The 17,372-nt window shown below is 35.5% G+C and overlaps 1 protein-coding gene across 1 annotated transcript in view; it reads right to left on the reverse strand.

Annotated features, from left to right (window-relative positions):
• Positions 1 to 17,372, reverse strand: part of LOC127632491 (death-associated protein kinase 1-like) — a 108,003-nt gene that overhangs the window by 36,956 nt on the left and 53,675 nt on the right. The window contains exons 3-7 of the mRNA XM_052111089.1: positions 13,098 to 13,319; positions 6,639 to 6,777; positions 3,915 to 4,044; positions 1,010 to 1,058; positions 890 to 916 (exon numbers count right to left, since the gene is read on the reverse strand). Coding sequence (XP_051967049.1) covers positions 890 to 916; positions 1,010 to 1,058; positions 3,915 to 4,044; positions 6,639 to 6,777; positions 13,098 to 13,319 — 567 coding nt within the window. The remainder of the gene's footprint in view (positions 1 to 889; positions 917 to 1,009; positions 1,059 to 3,914; positions 4,045 to 6,638; positions 6,778 to 13,097; positions 13,320 to 17,372) is intronic.

Consider the following 17,372-nt stretch of genomic DNA (forward strand, 5'->3'; position numbering starts at 1 on the left):
TGCAAAAAAAATTCACTCATTACTGTTATACAGTCATCCTGTATTACACTGTATCCTGTCCAGACACAATTACATAATGTACATTTTTTTTACCATTGCATCATTACAGTAATGAGAATTAGATTTGAATTACAGGCTTAACTGCCTTTAAAATAATGTCACAATGGAAAAAATACTAAATCCTAGCTTTGTTTTCTATATACAAAATATCATTTTTTATTTTCATTTTTTGGATTTCGGGGTGTAATATAACCTGAACATTTCTTGACAGTAATTTAACAATTTACTGATTACTGTATGTCAGAGACTTAAAGATATGGTTCCCACCAAAAAAGGATGTTTTCTTCAGGTCTTATCGCAAGCAACCAGCGAGTTCCACTCTTTATATTGCTCTGAGATATGCTTAGTTCCCTCTCACATTAACACACAGACTGTTTTAAGAGGAACCTCAGTGTCTCCTCTGGAAACAAATTGTCAGCTCTACAAATAGAGACGGTGTAGATTGTGGAAACATCAATGTCTAATGCAGCACTTGGCTGTGTGGAAGATGGTCTCCCTTACTGGGTTTACTGAAAACAATCAATTAATTTGAGAATAATAGCACATCAAGAGTTTGTTCTGTGACACTGGTTTATACAGGCCTGTAAATTAATGTAACAAAAACACTTAGCAAACAAACTAAATGGCTTCACATTCAGCTCAGTTTGGCCACCATGCCTTCAGTTTACAGCAGAATGTGATTACAGCCATATCTTGAGAAAAATAATGCAATTACAAAAATGGATACTATTAGGATGTAGCCCAAGCGAAAATCCATAAATGCACTCAGATTTCATTTGTAACGATATTTCTGGTGTTTATCACAACACTGATGATTATGAATACTCACAGTATATAAGTGATCACACCTATGCTCCTAAAATTAGACAGATAGAAAAACATGATTAGCATAGAATAACGGAGGTAACAGAAAGATCAGATAATGTTATAAGATAAAGATTGTTCTCACCACATGTCTGCCTCCAGGCCAAGGGGCTCGTAGTTTACCACTTCAGGAGCTGCAAACCGCATAAAAATACATGAATAATTTAATAACTGTTTTGCATTTAATGTATGGTCATCATAATACCAACATTTCAGTAGTCGCTACCAACACTGTCAAGAAATGTCAAGATTTAAATAAAAATTGCCATGTAGTTCAAATGTGAACGCATTTAAACATTCAAAGGCATACACTAGTGCGCGTGTAACAAACAGACCGTACTAGGGTTGGGCGACATGACAATATGGATAAATCGCAAATATATTTAGTGTCATTCGATAGAGATTTTGCTATATTGTGTATATTGCAATATGTAAATCCATGTGCGCAGTGTGGGCTTATCTTGGGCAAAGACTATATTGGGTAAGACAAGACATTTTTTTAGGAGGCTGTCCAAGCAAATTCAATGACATTCATCTCGCGATTGGCGATTCATAAACACTTAATATGCTTCTCATCTTGGGTTCCATGATGCGTGTCGCGAGGGCTATCTCTGGAGTATGTCCCGCAGGCTTTCCGATATTTACTGGCGAGCACAGAGTGGTATTACTCGCTCTACTTAATCATTTTTGACCCAGGAAAAAAACTGAAAAAACATCTCTTTACAGATCAGGATGACTCCCAATTAAGTCATGAAAATGAAGAGGAGCTTGTTATTAACTCAGGCTGGACATCTTTGGTGTAGGTTCACAAAAGCCAACACAGAGAAGAAAAATGTAATCTGCAAACTGTGTTATATGATGATAATCATTCGTAATACAAGCAATTTGTTTAACCTCCTCAAATAAAGCACGCAAAAGAATATTATGCAAGCCAAAAGATGCGCTCCGCATTAATTTGGCCATATTTTTATTTGTATTTTTTTTTTCCAAGCTGTGTTTATATTGATTTAATAGTTATATATTATTTAATATTATATTTTAAGAAAATTTTATTTTTGTTGGATTGTTTATTTTTTTAATGTATTATTTTCTTTGTTGCATTGCTTTGGAAAGATCTTGGGTTTCTTAAGAAAAGTTTGTAATAATAATAATAATAATAATAATAATATACTGCTCAAAAATATTTCAGACTGAAATATGGCATAATGTAAAATTTAGCATTATGGTAAGAGTGATTAAAACCAAGATTAGTTTTTTATTTGGATTTTTACTTGGACAATTGCCAAGTTCTGTATAAAGAGAAAATATTTTAAAGTATTTAATTAACTGACTGGATTATCCAACAATGCGCAAACATATTACATTTAACCAATTTGTATTGATTTTCCTAAAACATTTACTATATTGTGATATATATCATTATCTTGATATAAACTTACTCATATTGTGATACAAGATCTTGATCATATCGCCCAACCATTGTCAGAACTAGTCAATACTCTATACCTCCAATAATATAAAAAGACTAGTATTGGAAATTATTATTTTTTTAATTAGTATTGACTTGTTTCAAAATCAAATCACTTTATTGTCACACTACCATGTACACAAGTGCAACAGTAGGTGAAATTCTTGTGTGCAGTTCCGAGCAACATAGCAGTCATGACAGTGTCGAGACATATACCAATTACAGTAAACAACATACTTACACAACACAATTTACATATCAAATGTACACATACTTACACAACACAATATAATATACAATTTGACTTGGTACAGATGTATCAGTAATTTTGACATCACTAGTATAACATTAAAATTACCCAGCATACATGTTTTTAAATGATTACAGAATGTTGAGATATTTTCATTGTTTCTCTCTTTATGTGTGAAATGAGTCATTGGTTTCATCATCTCTCAGTCTCTGATGTGTTAATAAGGAAACAAGGAAATGAGGCAAAGATGCCACCCATTAGCCTGAGAAGACACTAGATTTTAAATCTTTCTCATCACACTTACTGTCTAGATTCATAGCTGTGAGAAAGCAAGTTGCTCTTAGACAATGAGGCTAAAAAACAAAAACAATTTTTTTTTAAGGCATGCCTGTTTAATTGGCTAATTGTTCAACTACTTATTGGATTACTGTCTGTAAGACCAGGTGTCTAGCTTGACCAGACTACTGGTGGGGTGTAATTGTGAGAACTGAAATAGACTGCACAGTGGGGTAGTTGGTACTTCACTGTGGCCTTGAGCACTCTGTCTCTATTAAGTCTGCTGTATCATCACTGCCTGCAGCCTTACTAGCTGCCATTCGGGTAGGACCTTCATGTGATGCCAAAGACACGGAAGACTGGGAGTGGTGTGGGTGTGTGTTGTGTGTAGGTGGTGTGCTTTTTGGTATGGATGGGTCCTTATTGATGTTAATTTTGCCTCAAAAACACATAAAGACCTGCCTCATATTGTTAGAAGAAATAGCAGTACGATTCAAGGAGGTTTTTCTAGTTTTATGGCAAGTAAAAACAGAACACATAAACATACATTAACGTGCAAAAGTCACATAAGATGTTTCACAAAAGCATTTGTCTTAAGATCGTTATTTATATCTTCAGCTTTAGTGTGTTGATAGGAAATATGAATGTTAGACTCTTACTTGACATTACTTTTGCAAATAGAAAAGATTAGATTAGAAGAACAGGGAGCACTGCAACAGATGTCATGGCCCCCTCCACAAAAGCCCCTATAGCCACATTTGACTGGTAGTATATCTTTTACACTTGACAGTTTATTTAACTTAAACTATCCAGCTATTGGTAGGGTTAATTTGGTATCAAATGTATGATCTATTGTATTTCTTAACAATAATATCAGGCTTTAACTTCATATTACACATGAAAGGAATCCAGGGAAGATTGGACAGGGGATGAAAACAATCAGAGCAGGTATAATTACAACAGATCTCTATAGAATGATCACTGGATGATACTGACCTACAAACTCTGGGGTACCAAAGATGTTTTTGAAATCGTTGCCAAAATCGATCTTGTGGGCCAGGCCAAAGTCAATGAGCTTAATGCGGGGGTGAGGCACACTCCGGTTCAACAGCATGATGTTCTCCGGCTGAGAGAGAGAGAGAGAGAGATCGTAATATACAACTCAGACAAGTGACTATATTTTGTACTGTATATAAAACATTAAATATTTGTATGCAAATTCATCCCCATTTTATTTTAAATTGTATACCTTGTCCCTTTTCCCCTTTATATTTTTGTGTTACTTTATTTATTTTCTGTATATTCTATTTCAGTACTTTCAATACTACACTGTGGCAAAATTGTAAATGCTGACAATCATGCCAATTAAGCCTGGACTATGAGCCTGATAAATTGTTGGAAATAGAGCATGAATGAAAGGGAGAAAATCAGTAGAAACTTATACAGTTGGTACAGTCACTGATATATATAGAACTGGATTGCTCATGACATCATATCAGTGAAGCCACTTCACCGCCATATTGCTAGGGATGCACCGATACCACTTTTTCCTCTTCCGATAGGATTCAGATACCAGAAATCTCAATATCGGCCCATACCGATCCTGATCCGATACCAGTGTTATTTTTGCATAATCAGTTTAGAATATCTTTACATTATTGTTTGGAAATAATTTAGTGTATTCTTTAATATGTAAAGAAACACAAACCTCCATCTACACATTATTACGCATATATAAATGTATAGCTTATTAAGAAACACTTTATTTTTAACTAGTATACTGGATAATGTAGCAGCAAAATTAAAAGTAATTCCAGTTTTCAATTCTTCAGTAGAAAAGTTTTATTTTTGCCTTTTTGTTCTTTTTCAAAGATTTTTCAACTTGCATCTGGACTTTAAAGGATTCAGATCTCAGATTCAGTCCAATTTTCATTTCACAGTTATTTTTTGGAACTCATTCAAATTAAATATTATTATATTTTGTAAACAAATACTAATGATGACAATAATAATAATAGTAATAAATTGTTATTAATATTATTATTGACTTTTAATTTTAAATACAACAGTAATATATTTAAATTTTGCACTTTTTAAACCCACACGCTTTTATTTTGACATTCTAAACTCTCTAGGAAGTCCTGTATGTGTCTGTTTGTAGGCAAGATCACAGTCATTTAATTCACTGCTTATTCAAATTCGGGTAAAATGCACCTCTTGTGCCATTCTAAATGCATATTATTAGTGAACCGATCTATTGATCGAACATCTGAGATGTTGTTCGTGAGTAGCACTCAAATATTGCGCAATGCGTGAAAGCTAAAACTAGCTGCGAGTGTGCGTGTGTGTGTGTAAACAGAGCAGCACCATTCACTAACGCTTGCGCTGTAGGTGCATTTTATATATTTACTTATTAAATGCAGCCTTTTGTGATTCACGGAGACTTCAAGTGGCTTTGAATAAAATGCACAAGTCATATGAACTGCTTTAATAGTGTTTTTATTGTACTTTTATGTCATTTTTGGAGCTTGACAGTAACGAACATGACTACCACACAGTATTGGATTTGGAAGTGTTTGTTTATAGCTGCTTGTTTTATGTTTTCACTAAAAAGTGCCTTTTCTCACGGTCACTTTAATAAGAGCAAACTCTCTCTCTCCCTCTACACATGCAGCGGGCGTGCAGAGAGAGAGACACACAAAGCAAAGCTGGTTAAAATTAAACTAGGTTAAATTACGCTAGGTTTAAATTACAAATTAATATCTATTTATGACATGTATTCATGTATGACTACACAGAGCACTTCAATATGAAAACAAGCTAATCCCAGGCATTGATGCTCTATGGCAGTTTGGGCATACCAAGATGGCCGCTCGAACAATTCCAGCGGCTTCCAGCAGTTTACCACTGTGCCAGCGATCCAGTTCTATTAATATATATCAGTGGGTACAGTACAAAAACACAGCAGGACAGTAAGCAAGGAGGGAGAGAGAGAGAGAGAGAGAGAGAGACAGATATCAGCCATAACACATGGAAATCACATGCAAATCTACAGAAACGTTCTCTAGAAAGCACAGCCATACACAAGCCTGGCAGTAACAGATCCCTGCCTGGACATTCCATAGAAACAATACCTCCTTCACTACAGGCTTTCTTTATTACCGGCCTAATCTCTTAAAAGCTCCAATGACTTCAAAATATTTAGCTGATATGTTAAGGAGAGCAGTGTGGATGACTGGTCAGAAAGCAGTTGATCTAATTTCATAAATATAATTATTGGAGTAAAATGTGAGATTAGACAATGTAAATACTAATAATGAGTAACTCGTGACTATACCCAAAGATTTAATTGTATTCTTTAGGTCACATTTTGTAGTGATTTTAGACTTCATGTTAGTTTATATAGGTTACATGAAGCGATTTTAATGGGAGTTAAAAAAAACAATCTTCATCAGTCTATATTCCTTGGTTATGCAGGAATTGAAACAAATAAATACAAATAAAGTTCCAAAAATGACCTAAAGATATCAGTTTGAATTTATGAGCATCCTTGCTCTAGGAAGCCCCGTAATTATGAACAGGGTGGAAATGAGTGGATAACCACTAGGGAGGATAAAAGCACCTCAATTGATTTGTTGTGGCTGGTCTACAGCGATGCTAATCACCAGTCTGGCATTGGGGTGAAATGCAAATGAATCTCAGCAAGAATATGCTCCATACCTTCAGATCAAAGTGGGCAATCTGTTTAGAGTGCAGATAACTGACTCCATCCAAGATCTGCTTGAGGAACGAGGTGGCCTCCTCTTCACTCAATGACTCTTTCTCAGCCAGGAAGTCAAAGAGTTCTCCACCTGCCACACTTTATATAGAGAAAAGAGATATTGGTGCTTGCAATGGAGTTGACTTGAAAAAACATTTTGAAATCTTAAAATGCAATTTAGGCTGTGCTTTCACTAAATGACTGTCTAGTGAGCCTACCAAAATCACTGTACTGTTCACATTACACAAAAAACTCTTGCCATCAGTTGTGTTGGTTTCACAGCAGTGTGCATAGTACAGAGTGCATACATTACAAGAACTTTAGCCAAAAGGCATACTTGACAAACAGCAAAACACTTCTCACAAAAATGCACAGTAAAAATAGGCAATTGTTCACCTGGCTTTGCCAAAAATGAGTGGCTTGCCATTCAAGTCAGTGTCAGAAATTAACATTTTATAAATGGGTAATTTTCCAACTGAGAAAACTAATGAGCACACGTTTTTTCCCTAAACATATACACTCACTGAGCACTTCAAAAACCATAATAGTCTCAAGAATAATCCGCCTCAAGGTTCGATGTGCTGGGCATTCTGAAATGCTATTCTGCTCACTAAAATTATACAGAAAGTTTATCCGAGTTACCATAGACTTTGTCATCTCGAACCACTCTGGCCATTCTCCAGTGACCTCTCTCATTAACAAGCTATTTCCATCCGCAGAGCTTCCGCTCACTGGATGTTTTTTGTTTTTGGCACCCGAGTAAACTCTAGAGACTGTTGTGCATGAAAATCCCAGGAGATCAGCAGTTACAGAAATACTGAAACCAGCCTGTCTGGCACCAACAATCATGCCACGGTCAAAATCAAAAAGAAAATGTTTTGTTTTCTCCCATTCACATGGTTGATGTGAACATTAACTGAAGCTCCTGATCTGTATCTGCATGATTTTAAACATTGCACTGCTGCCACACGATTGGCTGATTAGATAATCAGATGAATAAGTAGGTGTTCTATATATATATATATATATATATATATATATATATATATATATATATACATACACATATATATCACACACACACACACACACACACACACACACACACACACACACATACATGCATACATACACCATTTTAATTCTCAATATAAATTATCACATACTTACAAATAATTGTATAATTGAATACCCCTACATGCTGGCTCTGCTAAGTATCTCAGTATATGAAGAGGAACAAAAATTTACACAGTATGTAATAACAAAACATATTTTACAATAAAGGCTGTTGTGGTGGCAAAGTTTTACCACCGTGGTGGATAAGGGCCAACCACCGCTGGTGAACAATGTTGTATGGTGGTTGGGGGCAGTGGAGGGGTTGCATGCAGAGTACCTGTCTATTGTGGATCAAACTTAAAAAAGTGTGTCATTGAACCAGGAATATAAATGAAACCCTTTGCAAAATATCACAAAATATCATAATAGAAAACTATAAAATACCTCACATTGGTTTATTGGTTATTGCGCCATATAATATATCTTATATATCAGTAAAATGTAAACATCAACGGCTAAAAATAGGTTAGTGAAGGCACAAGCCTTAAGCACAGAGAGAAACATTTTATTATTAGGGAATTAAATCTGCAATATGAGTTGTCAATAATAGATGGCTACTGTAATTTAACCAAATATAACAAATAAATAAACCATTATAACCAAAAACCAAAAAGTCAGTCTGGCTTAAATATAAATAGAAGAAACAATCTCTTAAATGATTCACTCAATCTCTGAGTGATTAACTGGCAGAGATGTTGGTGGGGCTATAATCAGGGCTTCTGGGAGAGGATCAACAGGATCCATGTATATATTTATTCAACAAAAGGAAGCTGGAAACCATCTGCACGCTGATGACATGATAACACCTGCTGCTAATGGTGAGGTTGAACAAGTGCAGCAAGCAGCCACCAGCTGCAAAAACACAAGCCACAGATAGGTCTATTCCTCTCACGGGAACAGAAAGACAAACAACAGCCCCCACCCTAGACAAAGTGAAAAACACTGCCTATAGCTTGTAACTTTTCACTTCACAATAGTGGACACTATATGACCTGAAAATGAAATTGACCTCCAGTTCTGAGGTCAGGTTTGTGTGGTTATGTCCTTAGGCAAAGGAACTTAACTCCAAATGCCTCAGTTAGAAAACAAAATACCTTTGTTGATAAGTAATATGTAACAAGTATGAGCTCAGAACACAGCTTGAGTGAGGAGGCCCTTTGTAACAGTAGTCTTGGTTGACAGACAAAAAGAGCTTGAACTCAAAGGTTATGAAGCACAGCAAACCAGTTGGATTAGGATCCACACACACTACAAGAGCTATTGAGAAAAGATGCTTCATTGACATAATTCATGTGTAACAAAAGAATTTTGATGAAATGTTGAAGTTTGACATACCAGACAGCAATTCCGTTAACAACATTTTCGACAACATCAAACACTTCTCAAGTCCCCTGTAATTTAGTAGTCAGTATTTTTCTCTTGTGACAACGTATCAAATTACATAGCTCCCCAAAATATTTGCAAATATCAAAATCTTACACAGTCAATGGTCCATTTTAACATTCCCTTCAGATAAATCCAAAAATTTAAATTTTAGATCATCATAGAATGGATATATCATATTGCACATATTGAGTGCAACAATCAGGTTTTAGATGTAAAAAAAACCACAAATGATTTTTCCAAAAGGGATCGATTAAAGGAATATTCCAGGTTAAATACAATTTAAGATCAATTGACAGAATTTGGGGCAAAATGTTGAATACCACAAAATACATTTTGACTCACCAATTATTTTCATTAAATAAAGCAAAGATCTGGGTTGATATGAAGTACTAACAACAAACTCTAAAACTACTGTAAAAATGAAGATTATAAGAACTTTAAAGCTCAAATAATACATGAGTTTTAACAGAAGAATTAAATGTACAGTTGAAGTCAGAAGTTTACATACACCTTAGCCAAATCCATTTCACAATTCCTGATATTTAATCGTAGAAAACATTCCCCGTCTTAGGTCAGTTAGGATCACTACTTTATTTTAAGAATGTGAAATGTCAGAATAATAGTAGAGAGAATTATTTATTTCAGCTTTTATTTCTTAATCACATTCCCAGTGGGTCAGAAATTTACACACACTTTGTTAGTATTTGGTAGCATTGCCTTTAAATTGTTTAACTTGGGTCAAACGTTTTGGGTAGCCTTCCACAAACGTCTCACTATAAGTTGCTTGAGTTTTGTCCCATTCCTCCAGACTGCAAGCCAGGATTGAATATTTGCTCACACATGCTTTTTCAGTTCTGCCCTCAAATCAGACTGAGGTCAGGGCTTTGTGGTGGCCACTCCAATACCTTGACTTTGTTGTCCTTAAGCCATTTTGCCACAAATTTGGAGGTATGCTTGGGGTCAATCTCCATTTGGAAGACCCATTTGTGACCAAGCTTTAACTTCCTGGCTGATGTCTCGAGATGCTGCTTCAATATATCCACATAATTTTCCATCCTCGTGATGCCATCTATTTTGTGAAGTGTACCAGTCCCTCCTGCAGCAAAGGACCCCCACAACATGATGCTGCCACCCCCATGCTTTATGGATGGGATGTGTTCTTCAGCTTACAAGCCTCACCCTTTTACTTCCAAATATAATGATGGTCATTATAACCAAACAGTTAAATTTTTGTTTCATCAGACAGAGGGCATTTCTCCAAAAGTAAGATCTTTGTCCCCATGTGCACTTGCAAACTGGCTTTTGTATGGTGGTTTTGGAGCAGTGGCTTCTTCCTTGCGGAGCAGCCTTTCAGGTTATGTCGATATATAACTCGTTTTACTGTGGATATAGATACTTTTCAACCAGTTTCCTCCTGCATCTTCATAAGGTCCTTTGCTGTTGTTCTGGGATTGATTTGCACTTTTCGCACCCAACTATGTTGATCTCTAGGAGACAGAATGTGTCTCCTTCCTGAGCGGTATGATGGTTGTGTGGCCCCATGGTGTTTATACTTGCATACTTTTGATTGTACAGATGAACTTGGTACATTCAGGCATTTGGAAATTGCTTCCAAGGATGAACCAGACTTGTGGAGGTCCAAAATTTGTTTCTGAGGTCTTGGCTTATTTCTTTAGATATTCCATGATGCCAAGCAAAGAGGCACTGCCTTTGAAGGTAGGCCTTAAAATAAATCCACAGGTACACCTCCAATTCAGCACACTTCCTATCAGAAGCTAATTTGCTAATTGTCTAAAGGCTTGACATAATTTTCTTGACTTTTCCAAGCAGCTTAAAGGCACAGTTAACTTAGTGTATGTAAACTTCTGACCCACTGGAATTGTGATATAGTCAATTAAAAGTGAAATAATCTGTCTGTAAACAATTGTTGGAAAAATTACTTGTGTCATGTACAAAGTAGATGTCCTAAATGACTTGCCAAACCTATTGTGTGCTAATATTAAAATTAATAAATTTGTTTTAATGACTTCAACCTAAGTGTATGTAAACTTCTGAATTCAACTGTAAGTACATTTAGAAAATTTAAAGCATCTTTAAATCCTCCAAAAATTGGCCCCATTCACTTCCATTGTAAGTGAATCACTGTGACCTCAAGTTTTGCTTTTTTCAGAAAGGAGGAATGATTCAAAATATATATATATATATTTTTTTTGTGGTAATCAACATTATGCCACAAATTCTGTCAATTGAGATTAATTTGCATTGAACCCGTAATATTCCTTTAATAACTAACTTATGAACCTTTAAAGAAAATTGTATGTGAGCTCTGAGGTTGTTAATCAATGGCTTATGCCACTGTTAGCCGGCCGATCAGAAAATTGCATTAAAACTTTAAATAATTAGTTTCATATTTTCCTAATTTTAATTAAATTATGTCATTCACAATTCGTAGTTCTTTCCCTCGTTAGAGTAATATACAGTTTACAGTCTTGTGCCTTTGTATTTTTGTCCGATTTTCACACTGTAATGTTTCAAAATCTGTAATGTTGCTGATCGAGCCAATTGATCTAATCAGTTTAAGAACTCTTCAATGCAGTATTTTATGAAATCCATATGGAACTAATGAATAGAAAAAGAACTTCCAGAACACCGGCGGCTTAAAAAGTGAATGGGTAATGTTGTGCTCTATCATGTCTGCTTCTGTAACTTTGAGAATAAATCTAAAAAATCATTTGAAAATAAGTTTATGTCATTGTATTAAGATTTTTGAAAGGATTAAAACAACCCACTTTCAAAAACTTTGTCACTATAGTTAAGATGCAGTCCTCAAAAAGTTTGCGTAAATAAGTCTGTATTCTTTAGATACTTTCATAACAACCTATAAATGCACACTTTACGTACGTCTAACTTACTTAAAATAAATTATGCTTTATCAGTCAAATGTCTTTTTTTTTTATTATTATTGGTATAACTAAGACAGCACAGACATCAATACGTGTCTTTTCTCTTTGAACACATTGGCAGACATGTCAAATGTGCAGAGTAACAGGCAAAACTGGTTTATCTACTCAATGAACTGGTTCCACTCAACCCACCACTGTTGACCTTGTCAAGTGTTTGTTTTGTAAGTGAAGGCTTCTGAAACTGACATTAGTGAGGAGTCTTTGACAGCTTCTTTTATGGATACATTTCTATGCAGAACGCTGTGGGAGCCATGGCCTGGTGCATATGCCTACAAACATTGAGCTGTGGTGCTTATCTTTGAATCCAGGTCACAACATCCCCAAATCTCATTTCACCCCTCTCCATCATTTACTGTCTACAGGGTTCGCACTGTTTTTGAAAAATTAATTTTCATGACATTTACATTAACTTTCTGGCCATTTGTGATAACTGGATATTTAGAAATAATTTTGATTTTGAACAATTTGTAAATAAATAATTTAGAATGGTTTGACCGATTCACTAAAAAGAACTGACTCAAAGAGAATGATTCACTCAACGAATCAGATATCACTATGGCTTGAGAGTCAATTTTACTCTACACAACAGCATATCAAGCTGATTTAATATTTTAGAGCAGTAGAAAAATGTAAATCCACTATAGAAATTTTGATGAGTTTTACATGACTTTCCAGATGTTTTTCAATTCCATGGCACAGCAAACACTATTCCCTATAACACTATCATGACTGCAGGAACCCACGTCTCCTCTGTACTGTACTCTCAATAAAAAGTGGCAAAAGTCCCAAAATAGAACGTACACAAAAACTGCTTCCAGTTCCAAAATCCTAAAGCAGGCAGTTGTTAATGAACTACCAATTTCGATGTCCCAACTCAGCCAAAGAAATAGGAGGAATGAAAACTGTTAATGATTCCACGGTTGAGATAAGGGAATAGAAAGAATAATTACTCACAGCTCCAAGATGAGAATGACCTCGTTCTTGTTTTCAAACACATCGTGCAGGGTGATGACATTGGGGTGTTTGATTTCCTTCAGTATGCTGACCTCCCTCTCAATGTCTTCTTTGGAGACCCCTCGCCGACTGGATTTGCTGCGCCTCTTTTTGATAAATTTGGCTGCATACTCCACAGCAGTGCCCTTATTACGGCATTTCTTCACCACAGCAAACTGACCACTGAAACAAAAGCAGGAAAACTGTGGTCATTATCAAGCATAAACAACCTATCATCTAAGAGGCTTCCACATTAATCAATATAATTATATTATTTATTAAGGGTTCCCATTCAGACCAATGAAATGACCAGCCGTTTGTGATGATTGGATTAAGAACTTCAAACTTCAAATAAGATATTTAAGACACAAAGCAATTTCCAGACAATAACATATATTAGTACAGAGCATACCTAGGTATTTCCCTGACTTCTCCAGGTTTTAGATGGCCGTGGGAGCTCTGCTTATTATATAATATAATATGTCATTAATAATTCATATGCAAACAGGACTGAAAATCCTTTTTTTTTTTCTCGATACAAAGGTCTTCTGAAGAGTAAGCAGAAGTTTTGAATGTCCAGAAAATAACAGGATGTGTTAAAACTCTGGCATTGAAAGAGAAAATGTCTAATCCGTGAATTCAGTTTTGTGCCTCTATAGCGTATTGCCAACAGGCAGGATTCCCCCTTCAACATATTCTAATTTCAGTCTCTGCAAGTCATGACATGCGTTTTGAACCTCTGACAGACACCAACAGTCACCCAAGCTAAATGGTCAACAATTATCACCAAGATCAAGTCAGGCTGGCCATCACAATCACATCTTATACCAAACTGGGAGAGTAATTTAACATTGCATCATTTTAAAATGAAGTTATATAAAAGTATTTCTTTGGGTAGTGTAATACATTAGTAGTTTACTTTGTTTTGGTACTGGTTTCTTGGGTTGATGTTATCATGGTGGATAAAAAATTACTCACATACTATGGCATTCAAGGCATTTACATTTACATTTATGCAATTGGCAGACGCTTTAATCCAAAGCGACTTACAGTGCACTTCTTACAGGGACAATCCCCCCGGAGCAGCATGGATTAAGTGTCTTGCTCAAGGAAACAACGGTGGTGGCTGTGGGGATCGAACCAGCGACCTTCAGTCCTGCGGCTTTAGTCCACTACGCCACCACCACTCCAGTCAAGGCATCATACCAAAACACAAGTACAGTACACAAACAAGGACCAATAATGCTTACATGTATTTACATTTACATTTATGCATTTGGCAGACTCTTTTATCCAAAGTATCCACAGTGCACTTATCACAGGGACAATCCCCCCAGAGCAACCTGGAGTTAAGTCAGTGCCTTGCTTAAGGACACAATAGTGGTGGCTGTGGGAATCGAATCAGCAACTTTCTGATTACCAGTTCTGTGATTTATCAAATTATATATATTGTAAATTAGATATGTATTGGAAATTATTAATTATTAGAACAGTAACAAATGTTGTGTACCTCTTTATACATCTAAGTAAAACAGTGATCTGATGACAGAATAAGCTAAGTGGCAGAATATCTGTATGGGCCTATAGTGTTTTGATAAAATTGGTATTGGCCAAAATGTGCATCCCTAATACTGAGAGGTCATTTTTTTTCTCAGTTAAACAACAACCAAATAATCCTTCACTTCCCATAATTTCACAGTCCTTCAACATGTTTGGCTCCTCCACATGTGGCTGTTTTACAGCTGTTGGGAGGATTCCTTCCATGAAAATGACAATTGCCTTTAGGCAATGAAACAAAAAGCTAAACAATATTCCATCCCAAGGGGTCCTTGGGATGGCGCTTTGTCATGCTAATATGAGACACAGGGCCTCCATTCTTCCCTCCACCTTCTGTCACCCAGACAGCAATAATGCCTCACAGCAGTGATAGACAGAACATTCACATTTTATCTGGGGGCCAAAAGATTCAGAAGCAGAGATACTTGCTGTGCAATACAACAGGTTTGATTTTCCCAATAAATGTAAATTTAGTCATCATTTACTCACCCTAATGTTGTTCCAAACCTGTGTGACTTTCTTCCATGGAACATAAAAGAAGAATGTACTGGTCTCTCTTTTCCATTCAGTTACAATGAAATATGCAATATTCCATGTCTTATGAAGTCATATGAGAGCTTTGGGTGAAAAATAGATTAAGACTTTATAAAATATAACACATTTTGATGCTACTTTTTATGGTTCTTGTGTGTTATTTTTTATGCTTGAAAGCTCCAGTCCCAATTTATTGTAACTGCATGGAAAAGGGCAATGAGTACATTCTAAAAAATCATATTTTTTTGTGTTCCACAGAAGAAATAAAGTCAGAAGACATAAGGGTGAGTAAATGACAGAAATTATATTTTTTGGATGAACTAACCCTATTTATGGATGACAACCAGATGTCCAGATATAAACTATTTCAGGAATGACCACCTCTCCCAAAAAAGATCTGATAGATTGCTTAATTCACCCCCCCCCCCCCCCATTTCATATTTCAAGTACTGAATCATAAAGATTTGAAAGTCAGTATGTCAGCCCTTGTGGTCCTGGCAGCATGACATTTGGCATTCAAGCATATCTAAACACTTTTGTTTGGAACACTTCTCAATGAGAGCAGGGCATGGGTCTTTGGCTGAGCCAGTTTCCATAGCAGAGCAGGGGGCAGAGCAAGGGGAAAGGAGGGGTTGTGTCAGCTAAAAAGCAGCATGTGGAGCACAACGGTCCACAGCAAACAACATGCCACAATAGAGACAGCTTGTTGTTTTCTTATACAAGTACGGCAGTTTCAAAGTCCTTTTCAAGGCCGATTCTGTCCGCTCTGAAAGGGAGATGGGGAAAATGTGCGTATCAAGATGTCAGTGTGGCAGAGCTCTTCTATAGCAAAATCTAAAAGCCACATGGTGATGAAGTGCCATGCCAATCACAGTGGATATTAAAGAGCTTGCCCAGAGAAAGCACTCTTCAGACTGGGTACTCTGGGAGATTTGCACAAGATACAAGCCTGTATTATGAAGATGGCATCCAGCTAGTGTTTGGAGTGCTGCAAGTCAGTAAGTATTTTGTCTCACAGTAGGAAGTTAAACTATTTGATGTTGCGGTTCTATTTGGCTTGAAGGTAGATGCGTCACACTATTTGCTATGAACTTGTTTGCTGTTTTTCCTCATACATTTGCACAAAAATAATATATAAATTATATATATATATATATATAAAATGTATATATATTTTTATATATATATATATATATATATATATATATATATATATATATATATATATAAAATAAAACAATTATCATTTAAAGCACACACATTTTGTCTTTAAAATAAAAATAAAAAAAAACACAGGACAGTTCAATCTTTTGACTCATATTGTGTGTATGTAGGCTTTATATAAATTTATATTTAGCATTTTTTTTCAATACAAATTATATTATTACCATAATATTAACAATTTAAGTAAAAAGTTGACATACTTTTTAGAATTTGTAGTATTTGGTAAGTTCTCTTTGCTCTCTCTTTAATGACAGCATGCACTCGAGCTCGCATGAACTCCACAACTTTGTGCAAAACCTGTTGATCCATGCTATCCCAGCAAGATTAGAGAATGCTAATTTGTTTTAATAAATATTTGTACAAATATTTACAAATATCTATATATCTTAATTTTATATTAATTTTACAATTTACACTGTTTCACACAAACTTTAAACTAAAATATAGAAATATAAAATAATATTGTATTTAAAATGGCAGATAGCAGTTTCTTCTGATTTCTGTTTAGTCATAACATTTTAGTAATTTATTTGCATATGAATAAATTGATATATTAGGAAGAACATAACAGCACACACAGTAGTCCAGCAACCATGGATGGCATGTGCACATTAACAATCACATTTTCTCACAAAATACTGAATCAAAAAAATTGTGCATACAGTACACAGTGAATAAGAACTGTACTCAGAGCACATGAAGTGCTCATGCGGATCCAGTGCGAGCAGCATACACAGCTTGGATTGCCTGCTCGCCATTATTTGTGAATTAGAGTAACTTTTGATACTGAACCTGAAGTTTTGATTCTGGCTGATAGAATACACACTTCAGAGAAAGATATTAAATGAGCTCTCAACGGGAAGAAAACACTGGATTTTCGTGAATAACATCAATTTAAATAAGTTATGCGCATATTTGCAG

The sequence above is a fragment of the Xyrauchen texanus genome, chromosome 3, assembly GCF_025860055.1.
Source record: "Xyrauchen texanus isolate HMW12.3.18 chromosome 3, RBS_HiC_50CHRs, whole genome shotgun sequence".
NCBI lineage: Eukaryota > Metazoa > Chordata > Actinopteri > Cypriniformes > Catostomidae > Xyrauchen > Xyrauchen texanus.